Here is a 14,820-nt window from a genome sequence, read left to right on the forward strand (position 1 = left end):
TGAGAGACTGGTCAGGTAAAGATGGCCTATCAGCATTATAAAACCCTGTGTAGCCACATTTCAAATAGTATAACCATTTTATTGAAAAATATTTTTATAAATATATTTTTTATAAAATAAGCAAGATGCACATGCTTCTAAATATTATGATTAAACTTTAGCTGGGCGGCAGAATTTTCCGGGCGGTAGCTTATTTTCTTCCCTGTGATTTTCTGTTTCTCAAATGTTCTGTAATACTCACGTATGGTGATTAGCAAAGTACTACAAACTTTATCTGTGGATGCGAGGAATTCCAATACCTAATATTTGCACTGCACTGGCCCATTTATAATGTGCATTCACATGCATTTTCTCCAAATAAATACTATGTTTGCATCACCAATGTGCAAAACTCAGAATAAATGTTTAATAATTCTCACCAGTCTCTGTCACTATCTCTGTGAACTCAATATTATAGCCAATAATATAATTACATTCTGATCTGGGGTCAAAAAATGAGACCACCATTTGGCTTATGCCAAAGAAGGGGAAAGAGAACCATGACAGCAAGGAGGAAAAAATGGGTGTTCATCCTGCAAGCCTCAACTCTTCAACCTTATCCACTACAGGAAGCAGGAGCTACTTTTGTTTCGTCAACTTTTCTTTAGCCCTGTGAGAACTCTGTTTTATTATCTGTTTATGCACAATGTTCTATTGCTTGAGTTGTTTGACTAAGCCAGGGAATCAGAGCAGGAAACTGAGGTGTATCCTTTAAGGTTTAGATCCTGTCTGTCTCTCGACAGCAAGAAGAGTTCAGCATAAACAAGCCATTTGTTACAAGTACACTAATGATTCCCTATCACTGCTCCGTTCTGAGCAGCCAATGTGCAGTATTTGAGAAATATTGAGAAAATGTTCCATTGTCGCATGCTGTCCCCTTGGAGAGAGCCCTAACCACGTGTGGAGGATGTGTTTTGAACCTGTGATTTCCCTGGCCTTCTCAACCACCCTCCAGCACAGAAACACCCAGAAGTTCCCCAGATCTGTTTTAAAGAATCCTATGCTTTCAATCAGAGGCATTGGTGGATCTCAAACTTCTAAAGAGGGGAGGCTTAACCTGTGGTCATCTGGAAGGAAGGGGCTGGGAGCAGTAGCTTTCAAAATGCTTTACCCCAATTCGCCCATAAGGAGTATTTTGCTTTCACACTGCAGCCCATTACAAACATATGTGTAACGTGCTTAAATAGATACACACATACAATTATATTAATAAGTTTTATGAAGTAATAATATGCATGCAATGTGCGACACATTTTGACATGTCCTATTACCTTGACATATTCTAGTCTATTCTATTAAAAATCATGCCCACATCTCATTAAAATATTCCCAAAGCCCCTCATGGTGGTAACCTGCAGCTGGAAACACCCTGGAAGGGGGGGGGGGGGTCTTTGGGGCTGGATTTGTGACCATCTGGAGCTCCCAGAGCTATGCTCCCACCCGGACAAGTCCCCTGGCACCCCCCAGTATGAGGCACCCTCTTGCTCGGGGTTCCCAGAGAAGAAGAGCTTGAGGACTTAGGAGAGTATCACAAATTTCTAAAAATCCTTTTAATGGAACCGAATCTATGGAGGGAATTCACATTGCTGGCTTCCTGGGGACCTGTTCCTTTTTTTTTCTTTTTTGTTTTTAATATTTTGTTGTTGTTGTTATTCATGAGAGACAGAGAGAGAGAGAGAAAGGCAGAGACCCAGGCCGAGGGAGCAGCAGGCCCCACGCAGGGAGCCCGACGCGGGCCTCGATCCCGGGTCTCCAGGGTCGCGCCCTGGGCCGCAGGCGGCGCCACAGCGCTGGGCCACCCGGGCCGCCCTGGGGACCTGTTCTGACACCTGATGGGGGTTGGGGGTTGGGGGTTGGGGGGCTGGAAGCACAGTTACCGTACGAAGAACTGTTGAAGAGCTCGATGTTGAAGAAGGCGTAGTCGCCGCCCGTCATCCCGCGCCGGTGCGCCGCCAGCATGATGCCGCGGATCGTGTCGCCGCTCGCGCACATGATCACCACTGCGGGGGAGGAGCACACCGCGTCAGACCCGGCCCGGCGGGGGTGCTCACCTCGCCCCCAGCCATCCCCCCACTCGTTCCTTCCCAACGGCGGAGGGACAGACCGGCGGCTGTACCGGGAGGCCGCCAGCCGACGCCCGCGCAACCGGGGACCACGAGGCCGCGGCCGCCCACCCGCCTGCCCCCCGCACCTCGGGGTCCACTGCGCACCGGGGAGCTGGGCGGGGGCCCCCAACACCCAGCTTTGGGAATGCTCTACGCCTAAAAGACTCCGAGGAGCAGAAAACGAAATGTGTGATCTTGCATCCTTAAAAGAAAGGTAATAATAAAAAAAAAAAATGTTGGAGGGGATCCCTGGGTGGCTCAGCGGTTTAGCGCCTGCCTTTGGCCCAAGGCGTGATCCTGGAGACCCGGGATCGGGTCCCGAGTTGGGCTCCCTGCGTGGGGCCTGCTTCTCCCTCTGCCTGTGTCTCTGCCTCTCTCTCTATGTCTATCATGAATAAATAAATAAAATCTTAAAAATATATGTTTTGCTAGAAAGGCCATCATTGAGACAACTGGAGAGATGGGGCTGTAAATTAGCAGTATTGCATCTGTGTTAAAGGTTTTGCATCTCCGGGATCCCTGGGTGGCTCAGCAGTTGAGCCCTCCCTTAGGCCCAGGGCAGGATCCTGGAGACCCAGGATGGAGCCCCACATCGGGCTCCCTGCATGGAGCCTGCTTCTCCCTCTGCCTGTGTCTCTGCCTCTCTCTCTCTCTCTATCATGAATAAATAAATAAAATCTTTAAAAAAAAAAGTTTTTGCTTCTCATACTTACACTGTAGTTATGTAAGTGAATGCCCTCGCTCTTGTAATCACACACTTAAGTATTTAGGAGTAAGGGAGCATGATGGCCCTACTTACCTCTCAAATGGTTCATAAAAAGTGTGTGTGTGTGTGTGTGTGTGTGTGTGTGTGTGTTGAAAGGGGGTAGGAAGGGAAGGAGTTGGGGAGAGATTTGGAGTGAAAGCATATAGGGCGAAATGTTAACTATTGGTGACAGTCTGGGTCAAGGCTGGGGAAAGTTCTTTATACTTTCTTACATCTTTTCCAAAAGTATAAAATTATTTCGAAATAAAGTTTTTAAAAAATACTTCAAAGCTGTCATCAGATTTGCCCAGCGTAAGCCAGTGAAGAGTATCACCTGCTTTTTGTACTGAATAGCATAGTAAGTACATTTTCCCAAAAAAGCAAACTGAGTGGTTTTAGGGGGAACTGTCGTTTGGCAAATCAGAGGAGGCGGTGAGCAGTATAAGCTTTCTGCCTGAATTCCGAAACATTTTTCTCAAGCTGTCTCACCATATATAGGAAATAGTTAACAAGACTGCAGGTCCCTCCTCACGTTCGCTCAGTTTCTACCCACACTGCCAAACCTGAGCAGCTTTAAGTGGCTCCAAAACATGGTTGTCCGCCCCCCAAGAGCTCCAACAGGCTAGGGTGAAGTGGGTGCCCGGCCGTTCTCCAGTTAACTGGATCGCTGTCCACGGCCTGGTCCCCACCATGCAGACCACTGAGTTTGGCTGCACACACGGAGAGAGGTGACCCGGAGAACCCTGGGGGCTGTCCCCATGTTATCACCATGCACGCCAGCCCTCCGAGATGTGTCTGTTCTTTGTAAAAGCATGGGTGCTGAAAGACATAAAGCAAACTTCAGGCTGTGCCAAAGCTACCTTGGCAACCTCCATGAAGGGTTAGGCGCCTGTTGATATTTCATTTATTACACATGTTAATTCAGAGTGTTAGATCATGACTCTGACATTTCTTACTACAGAAGGGCTTGCTGTGCAGGCTAAAGGTCTAGAGAACAAGTTTTAACAATACAAAATTCCAAAAGGTCTCTAACTGTGGGAGTAGGTGTTGTTTGTGCCTCGAAATATTGTTATATATTTGGGATAAAGAGTCAAATACCAAGATGCCTCAGTAAGGAAGCTTTGAAAGAAACTTTTCATCACTCATTATGACCTAGACCCTTATTTTAGCTCGGATTCAAATTCTAGTCCCAGAAATGATGAAAGAGCCACAGTGCCCGCAACAGAGCAGCCAATAAGGAAAAGGCGGAGGCTGGACAAGTTTGAAGAGTGCAGATTCCAAGAGTGGGCATCTACAGAAGGCCCCCGGAGGCTCTAGCTGACTGTCCACCAGCAGCCCTCGTCATCTTGTGATCAGCTGATCATAGTCTGGAGTCTGGCCCTAAACCCCCAGATAGAGAACCTGTCAGTGCATAAAGAGTAGAGTCCTTGTTTGGAGTCAGAATCCCAATAACCTAACTCAGATGTTTTTAGATACTCTCAAATGCATATTCCTTCATTTTAATGAGGGCCAGAATTGTCACAAACACATTTGTGTCAACATGTACCTGGGCATGCCAAATGAGAAGCCAAATTGTACGCAGCAGTATGTTAGTGAGGATGAAATCCTAATCAGGGAGGTCTGTTGGAGGATTCAGGCATCCAAAGGCATCAAGCCTTGGTAACCCTAAGCATCCTTGTAAGTGCTTTACCACCCCAGGACCTAACCGCTGTGCCCTCATGATGGAACACAGGCTTCCCTAAGTCCTGGCTGGGCCCTTGCCCAACACTTGCCCCCCATCACTTCTTTGTCTATTTTTACAGCTCTGGCCCATCTCCTTCTCCCTATTTCCATGACCACCAAGATAGGCTTCTGACAGACAAATTCCTTCTTTAAATGTCAGTACCTGCTGGGACTGAGCAGGAGTGACACAGGACAGCACTGAGGCTCTCCGAGCAGACTTTGATTATTTTAGATCTCATCCATTTTGTGTGGACCATGCAGTTCAACTCTCAAAACTCTCTAGTTTCGAAGTTCATGGGCAGGATATTGTTTTTTCTTGCATAAAAGAAGTCCGTAATGCACATTATCATCCAGTTTAAGTTGGAACAAGCACTTTACAGACACTGGCAAAGCGGAGGGAACGCAGAATCCTTTTAGATTTCTAGGATGTTCCCGAATCTCTTAGGGCCGTTTCATTCATGCCTAATTCAACAGCAACTATTTTTAGCAACTTGCCTTTATACAATCTGTCAGAAGGTTTAAAATAGTTTTCACTGAAATAGCTTTCTCTTCCGACTCATGTTTCTTCAGTTTATATAATAACTAATTAAATTACACACTTATTATAATAAGTACAACTGGTATAAACGGATTTGGTGACAACTCTTGGAAAGAACGTGGACAAGTGTGAGAAGCGTGTGGGCATAATCAGGAGAAGTATACAATGACCAGCATTCACCAACAGTCAATAAAGTGTATGGAGAAAAAGAGAGCTGCAGTTAATGCTGCAGGCTGCTTAAATGAAGGTCAATTAAGACAATTTATGCTGTATTTAAGCACAGTTAAATATATACATAGTCAATTTTTTTGGTCAAATTGTTGAACTTGTAGAAGGTGGGATGATGGTGTGATTCTAAGTTTCTGGATGGACTGTTCAGCATTCTGCTCTATTTCTCTCTCTTTGCCAGAGAACTTGTGATGTCCCATGGCACCTTCCACCATCTGACTCCCAGTGTCCTCTGTAAGTGACTTTGCGATCACCCTAAGAATGGCAGAGAGAAGTGCCAGGGGGTGGCCACAAGAAGCCAACTCAGAGAACCAGAAACAGTCCAGGTACCATATCTGAGTTAGGGGGGTATCTTTTCCCCAGTCTCATGTTTTCATCTGGAGCAAACTCTAAGAGGGTGACCCTCCTCATCCCGCAAGTGCCTTCATTCATCCTCTCTCCCACCGGAGGAAAAGGAGTAAATTATTGGATTGGTGAATCTAAAAACAAAAATGGCATGCCAGTCCTTTCTCCCTTCCTCTTTCAGGTATGTGTCTGCTTGCAGAGGGCACATATTAAGGGAGAAGTAACAGTAAGTAGGCCCTTTTGGCAACAAATCTAAATCCTTGTTTTCCAATAGGTTTTATCAATAATAAAAACATATTTTCATTTTCAGGGTACCTGGGTGGCTCAGTCAATATAGCATCTACCTTCTACTCAGGTCATGATCTCAGGGTCCTGGAATGGAGTCCTGCATCAGGCTCCTTGCTCAGGGGGAGTCTGCTTCTCTCTCTCTCTCTCTCTCTCTCTCTCTCTCTCTGCTTCTCCCCCCAGTCATGTGCTTGCTCGTTCTCTCTCTCTCAAATAAATAAATAAAATCTTTAAAAAAGAAACACTTTCATATTCTCCAGCTGACTCTTGCACCCATCTTCCATTTGATTCTAAGCTCAAAAAAAGAAGAGAGATGTTATTTCATGGAAGCAAACCAAGATATGCAATGTACTGCAAATTGAAAACATGATAGCAGAAATTAGAAACCAAAACTTAATAGAAATTTGGGGAATAGTCAAGGAAATATCTAAATAAGAGGAATTTCTTTTTAAAAAACAGGTAGGAAGTAGGAAAAAAGAGATAAGATAGAGTTTCAATTCAAGAAGTCTAACATCCAAATAACACAAATAACATCTCTGTTCTCTCTTTCCAGACAGAACAGAGAAAATTAAGGGGATAAAAGAAATAATTTAAGAAATTTTTTTAGAACTGAAAGACATGAGTTTCTGAACTGAAGAGGTGTATCCCCCAATACTCTGAAGTGCATAAGGCAAGATACTGGCATGAAAATACATCATAACAAAATGTTAAAACTTTGAGAGCAAAGAGAAAATTCTGAAATTTTTCAGGAAAAAAAAAATAATAACAGATAACAAACAATAGGTCAAGAACCCAAATCAATTCAAGCTTCCTAGTAGCAACATTGGAATTTACATATAAGACAATCCTTCAAATCTTGAGGGAAAATGACTTCCAACCTAGATGTCCATAATAATGTATAAGCGTAGAATGAAGACATTTTTGGTCATGAAAGGTATCCAGTTTTAGCTCTCATCCTTCCTTTCAGAGAAAGCTCCCGGAGGATGTGCTTCACCAAACAAGAGCATAAACCAAGAAAGAGGAACACATAGGGATCTAATCAGAGAGAGAGAAAGGGAGGCCGTGGAAGTTGTAGGGGGTATTAAAGAAAGACTCCAGAGTGACAACTGTGCAGCCTTCTTAGAAAATAACCAAACTGGGGGCACCTGGATGGCTCAGTTAGTTAAATATCTGCCTTCAGCTCAGATCATAATCCAGAGTTCTGAGATTGAGCCCCACATTGGGCTCCCTGCTCAGCAGAAAGCCTATGTCTCCCTCTCCCCTGGCCCTCCCCTTGCTTGTGCTCTCTCTCTCTCTCTCTCTCACTCTCAGATAAAGAAATAAAATCTTTTTTAAAAAGGGAAAGAAAAAAAGAATCAAACTGGAACATCTCAGGGCTTAAAATAGAGTTGATGGATGATTTAGTTTCAAGTCCATAGGAAACTAAGCAAACAACCAAAAACAGGCTTTTTTTTTTTTCAACCCGAAGAAAACCAGAACAATAAAGAAAATATTGTCATAATAGCCCATTTGGTCCAACTACAAATAGCATTTAGAAGGCAATAATGATATAGACATTGAAAGCTGAGCTAACCAAAAAATTTTTATACAACCATTCTGAAAGGATGTTTGCAAGGAGAGCTTGAGCATGTGATTACCCGTGCAGGGGAAGAGAACTAAATTATCATCTGCCCCTGGGATGGCAGGAGAGAAAACCTCCAACTGAAATAATCAATGTAACATGTCATTTAGAAGTACAAAGTCAAATACCTACAGAAGTCGCTGCAAGGGTTGCAAATGCTTTCCTTGGGGAAGTGAGGCATGGGAAGCAGGAGACAGGAAACTTTTGTTCCTAATTAGGCTCCTGTAATCTTCTGACTTTTTAAACTATATAGCTATATAACCAACCCCCATAAAATTAATATTATTTTTGAAAAAAGGACTTCTTTCTGGCCATTTCTACACTATATATTGGGTTTCGTTTGCAAAATAGAGATTGCACTTTTATTTTTGTTGTTCACAAAGGTCCATCCACTCCAAAGGCTTTCAGAGCTTCTACCCTGCAGCTTACAATGCTTCTTTTTTCCCCCTGCTGTTAGTTATTTTACACTTATCATACATTCTTTGCTTAAAAATTCTGCTTATCAACCACTTGGTCATTTACTCCAGCCTAATTCTAAAAATAAATGACTCTTGTACTGATTAAATACTGTTATCTCTATAGTTGTTAGCAGGCCCACATCAACATTAATGACTAAAAGGATAAAACTGCAGTTCATTATACAAAAATGTGTGTACATACTACCTCTAGTTCTGCACCTCCTAAGGTGTATAGACAAGACAATTGCTAGCTTCTGTTGCTTGAAAAAAATATATTTTTAAACTTGTCTTTTTAAAAATAAATTTATTGCTGACTCTAGAATACTGAGGGCAGTAGTGGACTGTAGAATTGAATAAGTTTTAAGTAAAGATCATCACTTTTTTACTAATACAGACTCAGGTATGTGTATTTTGGTGATGATGCATGTTGGTTAAAAACAAAAGAGGGGGAAAAATGTAATTATTTGCTTCAACGGTAAATCCCTGAAAGGGATAATTAATGCTCCTCAGCTCTTCCTTTTACAGCACACAGACAAGTGAAATTCTAGTCATTACTATTTGAGATGGTGGCACATCAGTTTTTACCCATTAAGAAATTCAAACATTTGTGATATGATTTTAAAGATGAGAGTAAGTTCAGAAAAAGTGCTAAAAATGTTATCTCCAAAAAACGGGGGCTGGAGGGGGGAGGCTACTTTCTGGTTCTATGATCTTTAATACGGAGCTTTCAAGAACAAAAATGTGGTCAGTTATGTTTTTAATATTTGAATGAGCACAAATCCAAACCACAGATCAGTGTGAAGAAGCCTGATTCTCATCTGACCTCACTGTTTTAGGAGGAGGAAATTCTCCTTCTGAGAAGGTAAATGCTTTGCAGAGGCCACGCAGCAGCAGCAGCCGAGTGGAGATGCCAAAGCCAGAGCACCTCCTTCTCCTGCCAGGGCTCTTTCTCCATGACGTGGCCTCACCTCGGTGAGGGTGATTATTATCATATACATAAAATCATAAGAGCCACAATCAAACCTGACGTTTACTGAGCCCTAGGTATGTGTCTGGCACTGTTTCAGCACATGCTGTGGGTCAGCTCATTTAACCCTCTCGGCATCCCCAAGACAGGCCACCCCAACAACTTCCCCTTTACCTGAGGAGCCTGAGGTGTGAGATGTAGTAGCAGGTCAACCTCTTATGCCAGTAACGCCTGAGCCGGGGCAGGTGCTCTGGAAGTCAAACTCCACCGAACCCCTGTACCGAAGCCCTATGAAACACTTTAACCGCTTAGGGCAAAGTAAGGGTGATTAGTCAAAGATCGCTGGAGAGAGCTTTGTTACCGAGCACCTAGGGTGGGAATCGGGGTGTTTAACAGACTTAGGAGCGAAACTGCTTTTGTTTTATTATTTATGAATGTTTCTCTTTCTGCCAAGTCACTGTCGGAAATATATTTCAGAGTAAGAATGGTAGCCTCATCACCTGTAAAACATACACAGTGCAGCCCCGCGAACTTTCACCGCTAAACTCGATCTTGGACAAAATAAAAGCAGCTGCTACTGCTGCTGCTGCAGCAAAAAGACCTGGGAACAGCTATGAGGCTTCGGTCATCAGAGATACTCCGCGGCACCCAGCTGCAGCCCAAGCTCTCCGAAGCCCCCAGGCCCACCAGGGCCCCGGCGCCTCCCTGCCCCCGGCCTCAGCCTCAGCCTCGGGAGACAGGGGTCCGGGGGCGCGATCCGCCCCCATCGGGCGCCCCTAGGCCATGACTCTCAGGCCGCGCGCGCAGGGGAGGCCGCCGGCGTCCCGACCCGCAGGGCTGCGGCCGCACAGGCGCCCTGGCAGCCGGGGCTCCCGCCCGCAGGTCAACCCCCACCACCACCACCCCGCGCGCCTCCGGCCCCAAAGCCGGCCCCGGACGTGCCAGGCCCCCTAGAGCCCAGCGGGGAAGAGTCAGGTTCGGGGAACGGGGCAACCCCGGGTCTACCGGGCTGCGCAGGACCCCGGGACCGGGCGGGAGGAAGCACACGTGGGTTTGTCCGCCGGGCGTGGCGAGTCCGCGGCGCTGGGACGCAAGGGCCCTTCATCCTCCTCAGCAAACCCCGCGCCCGCCTGCCTGTCGGGCAGGGACTGGGCGCCCACAGCCTGCAGGTCACGCACCCACCGTCAACAGCTCCCGCCGCTTCTCCGAGGAGCGCGTGCGCTCCCGCGTGCGAGCGGCCAAGCCGGGCTCGGGGGCGGCCTGGGCGCGCCCCCCGGGGGGCCCCTGCCCCCCTCACCTGCGCCGGGGCCCCTGGCTTCCGGCGGCGCTGCCCGTGCCAGATCGTGGACTAGCCCTGCGTGGGGCGCAGCCCTTCTCGCCTCTGGCCTCCCCGCGCGGGGTCGTGGGGAGCTGTGCCGGGACTGCCCCACCGGCAATCCAGGGGCGTGCACGCCGAGGGGGGAGCCGAGGGGGGATTCCTCTAGCACGGTGCACCCCAAACCTGACACCAGGAAGGAGGCAACTCTCCTATGCTGGCACCTCAGCCCACCTCCACGCACCCTACACTGCAGTGAAATGGGCCGCACTGGGGGCTTCTGAGATTAGGCATCCGCGCCCCCCCCACCCATTTCCCCTCCCGCTCCCGGTAGCCGCGGCCGCCATCCTCAGCCACGAGCTTTGTCCGGTTTTGCTGGTTATGCAAACTCCCACAGACGGGAGGAGAAAACTTGGGGCGCACGTGCAAAGGCTGTAAGCGCCCACTTGCCCAGCGCGCGCTCCCGCACAGCCTAGCTCGGGGCGCTTTAGAGACCTTGGTGCGGAAGGTGCGGTGGCGCGGGGCTCGGGGCTGGGGGCGGCGGGGGCGGGGGGCGGACGGAGTGTCGCCTGGGTCCAGACACAGCGATGCATTTTTGGTGGAAACCACAGAAGCTCGTTTATAAGCGCCACGGAAGGAATGAGAAGGGCGAAACAATGACCCTTTAAAAGAAAGCTGGGATCTGCGCAAGGAGCAGCCAGGGAAACCCGGCGAAGGCAGCGCCGGCCGGCCGTGGAGCCAACGCCTAGGCTAGCGCACTGGAAGGGGGCGCGCGCTGGTAAAGGGCTGGGGAACAAGTTGTCCGGCGTCGGGACGCTTGCAGACCCTGGTTGCCGCAGGGAGCCGGGAGTGCGCCCCCAGTCACCAGCCCGGCGCTGGCGATGGGACAGAGAAGAAGGAAAACCCAAGCGACTTGACAGCACCTGTCGGACCTGGGCACTCGCAGCTGCGGCTCAGGCGCCCCTCCCCCGGGTCCACCGCCTCCCCAGGACCTCTGCATTCACCTCGCGACCGCGGAGGGCGACGGTCAAAGGCTGTCGCAGCCAAGCAGCGCACGCCCGGCGGCATCCCCGAGTGCGCGTCCGCCCCGGGTCCTCGGTGCGGCGGGGGGCGGGAGGGGGGCAGCGGGGTCCGCAGAGGAGCGCACGGGTGTGTAGGGAGAGCCGCCGGGGCGGCGGGGTTAGGGCCGGGGGCCCGGGGCGCGCTCCTGCTCACCTCGCTCGCTGGCCTGGATGTAGCGCACGATGTCGTCCAGGTCCAAGTCTTTGGTCTCATCGAAATTGTAGGCGGACGTGTGCAAGCCCTCCTCCTGGAAGACCTCGTGGACCCCTTCGAGGGTGAAGTAGCAGTTCCGCTCCAGCTTGTCATCGCTGTAGACCAGCGCGGCGCGGCTCCACTGGTGGTGGCGGAACAGGGCGAGCATCATCTCACCCATCTTGGCGTATGCGGGAGCCACGCGCGTGAGGTGCGAGTACTCCGTGTCCTTGTGCTGGAAGCCAGCGGCCAGAGCCCCTGCCGACAGCATCGGCAGGTCCCAGTGCGACGCCAGCCGGGCCACGGGCGCCGCCGCGTACTCGCACACCGGCCCCAGGATGAGGTCGGGCTTGGCGCCGCGCGCCGCCGCCACGCGGTCCACCAGGCTGAAGAGAGCGCGGTTGCCGCAGTCCGAGTCCTCGTAGGCCACCTGGAAGCGGGTGCCGGGCGGCAGCAGCCGTCGCTCGGTCCCGTTGCCCTCCACGCTGCGCAGCGCGTACTCGATGGCCGGCCGCACCCGGGCCAGGGAGAACAGGTACGAGTCGTCCTGGGGCAGCAGCACCAGCACCTCGATCTTCTGCGGCTGCAGCGCCTCTCTCTCCCGGCGCCCTCCGCCGAGGCTGGCGCCCCCGCCGCCGCCGCCGCCGCCGCCGCTGCTGCCGACCAGCAACGCCCAGACCAGCAAGACGCACGCGGGGCCGGTGAGCACCAGCGGGGACGGCATCGCGCCGCAGGAAGGCCTGCCTCGCCGCCGGCTCGCCCTCCGCCCCCCACCACCCCGGCTCTCGCCGCCTCACTCTTCTCTCCGAGGTCCCTGCGCCCCCTTGGGCGCTCTAAGAAAACAGAGTAAATACCCCCGTCGCCCAAAGACAGAGGAGGAGTCCTTCCTGGCCGTGTCAACCGTTTAAAAAAAAAAAAAGAGAGAGAGAGAAAGAAAGAAAAGGAAGAAAAAGTTCACCGCGCGTAAACCTGTACGCCTGTAATATATTTCTATATATACGTATAAATATATATATATATATTCGCCCTCCCTTTATATATGCTATTTTGCTTAGAGGTGGCTTCTTATTTGGGCGTTGCTAAGATGGCTTTTGAAAGCGTATTTGTAAAAGAGAAAGAGAAAAAAAAAAAAGTTAGACTTGTCCCAGTGCTTGTAATTGACGGTGCATCTCCCCCGCGTTTGATCTCATTGATTCGCGCCGGTTCCTGGATCCATAGCCCGCGTTTAAATAGCGTGGCAGCGGCCGCGGAGCGTGTTACCACACAGGGCGCTCCGAGGCTGGGCTTGTAGTTCCAGCGGGTGGGGGGGGCGGGGGTGGGGGCCGGTGGGGGCTGGGCCGGGGGAGCCTCTCATTAACATTCTGACATCAGGGCTCCTCCCCGCACGCGCACCTTCCCAGCGCTCCCGGGTCCCTAACCCCGACAGCTCCCAGCCCGCCCCGCCGGGTCCTTAAGGCCGCAGGCGCCCACGTCCGCGCCGCCGCTGGGGTCCCCCCGCCTTACCCCGGGCCCGCGCGCCCCCGCGCTCTCCCCAGCTCCAGGCTTGAAAAGGGGGAAACGTGCTTGAAAGGGAAGAAACGAGCGCGGGCGCACACACACACACACACACACACACGCACGCGCGCGCGCGCGGGGCAGAAACACAACAGGACTGGAGGAAGGGGGTGGTCCTCCAAACGCGTAGTTTCGTTGCAAAACTGCGTAAATCCCGCGCTCCCTCTCACCTCTTTCTCACTCGGGCCAGATTCCCTCGTGACGCGCCGGCTCGGGGCGGGCCCCAGCCCCTCCCGGGCCCCAGCCCCTCCCGGGCCCCTGGCGCAAGGTCAGGGGACGGGGACCAGGGGCCCAGGGCCGACGGCGGGACCGGGCGCCGGGAACTCGCAGCCAGCCCGGGCGCGACCTGCGCCCCCGCCCCCGCCCCGCCCCGCCGCCGCCGCCGCCGCGTCCCCAGGACCGCGGGGACCGCACAGCCCCGAGGCCCGCGAGCTGCGCGCGGAAAAGCGAAACTTGTGGCTCCCAAAGGCGAGCGCGGCGCTCGGCCTCTGGAGGTGGCGGGGAGTCTGACGAGCATCTCCGAGCGTCCTCGGGGTTTTGTCGGCCGAGCCAGGTAACGGAGGACACCGCCCCAAGTCGTCACCCGGGGGTCCCCTCCGGGCAGGAGCACCGCCTCCCCCCGTCCCCACCGCTTCTCCTCGGGGCCGCCGCAGACCCCGCGCTCGCGGCTCCGCACCGCCCAGGAAGGGCCCGGGTCGCGGGCGGCGGAGACCAGGCTGCAAACGCGGCGGGGTCGGCGCCCGGGGGCGGGGGCGGGGGCGGGGGCCGCGGGAGCCCTGCCGCGCGCGTGCAGCCCGGCCACACCGAGGTCACCTGCGGGGCGAACGTGCTGCCTGGGACTGGGGAATGCTGATGCCGAAGTGCCGCAGATTAAAATAAATTGAAAATGTTTTCAAATGGTCTCTCATTAGACTGTGTCCGCGACTTCCTACTAGTCTTAGGCCGACGCCCTCTTTCGGCAGAAACTTGCAGCCGACCCAGCGCCGAGGCCCCCGCCCCAGGCGCTACCTTCGGTGGGTTTGGTAGCGGTGGTTCTGTTCTTCTCTTCTTTTCTTTTTTCTTTTCTTTTCTTTTCTCTTTTCTTTTCTTTTCTTTTCTTTTCTCTTCTCTTCTCTTCTCTTCTCTTCTCTTCTTTTTCTCTTTTCTTTTCCTCGCTCTTCCTTTTTTTTTTCCTTTTTTTCTTTCAACGCGGAGGCCCCAAAGAACAATCGCTCTCATTTGTCATGGTGAAAAGGCAAGTGGGGTTTCAGGAGACGTGGCAACTTCAAGCAACAGCACCTCCTTGACGTTCTTTCTGGCACCGAAAGTGTAATTATGGATAACGTTTCACCCTCTGGGTCACTTAGATTTCAGGTTTTATGCACTATGATCCCTGGATCTTCGAGTAGGACCTTCCTACTCCTGCAAGAAGTCTCGTGTATTTAATTAGAGCTGCTAATCAGTAGCAAAAGAGGCATCTGTATAAAATTTTAATCCCACAGAGAGAGTCATTGGCACACGCTGGGAATGGAGATTTAGCACTTCACAGCGATTAAACCCTTCCTGGACTCCTGAGAAGAGAGGGAGGGAGGGAAGGAAAAGGGAAGGAGGAGAGGGAGGGAAGGAAGGAAGGAAGGAAGGAAGGAAGGAAGGAAGGAAGGAAGG

The 14,820-nt window shown here is 51.3% G+C and overlaps 1 protein-coding gene across 2 annotated transcripts in view; it reads right to left on the reverse strand.

The window, feature by feature from the left end:
* Positions 1 to 12,912, reverse strand: part of NPR3 (natriuretic peptide receptor 3) — a 68,781-nt gene extending 55,869 nt beyond the window's left edge. For both annotated transcript variants that reach the window (XM_072824986.1, XM_072824985.1), the window contains exons 1-2: positions 11,584 to 12,912; positions 1,917 to 2,039 (exon numbers count right to left, since the gene is read on the reverse strand). In XM_072824986.1, coding sequence (XP_072681087.1) covers positions 1,917 to 2,039; positions 11,584 to 12,346 — 886 coding nt within the window. In that variant the 5' untranslated portion in view covers positions 12,347 to 12,912. The remainder of the gene's footprint in view (positions 1 to 1,916; positions 2,040 to 11,583) is intronic.
* Positions 12,913 to 14,820: the final 1,908 nt, after the last annotated feature.

The sequence above is a fragment of the Canis lupus genome, chromosome 4 (genome assembly GCF_048164855.1).
Source record: "Canis lupus baileyi chromosome 4, mCanLup2.hap1, whole genome shotgun sequence".
Lineage (NCBI taxonomy): Eukaryota > Metazoa > Chordata > Mammalia > Carnivora > Canidae > Canis > Canis lupus.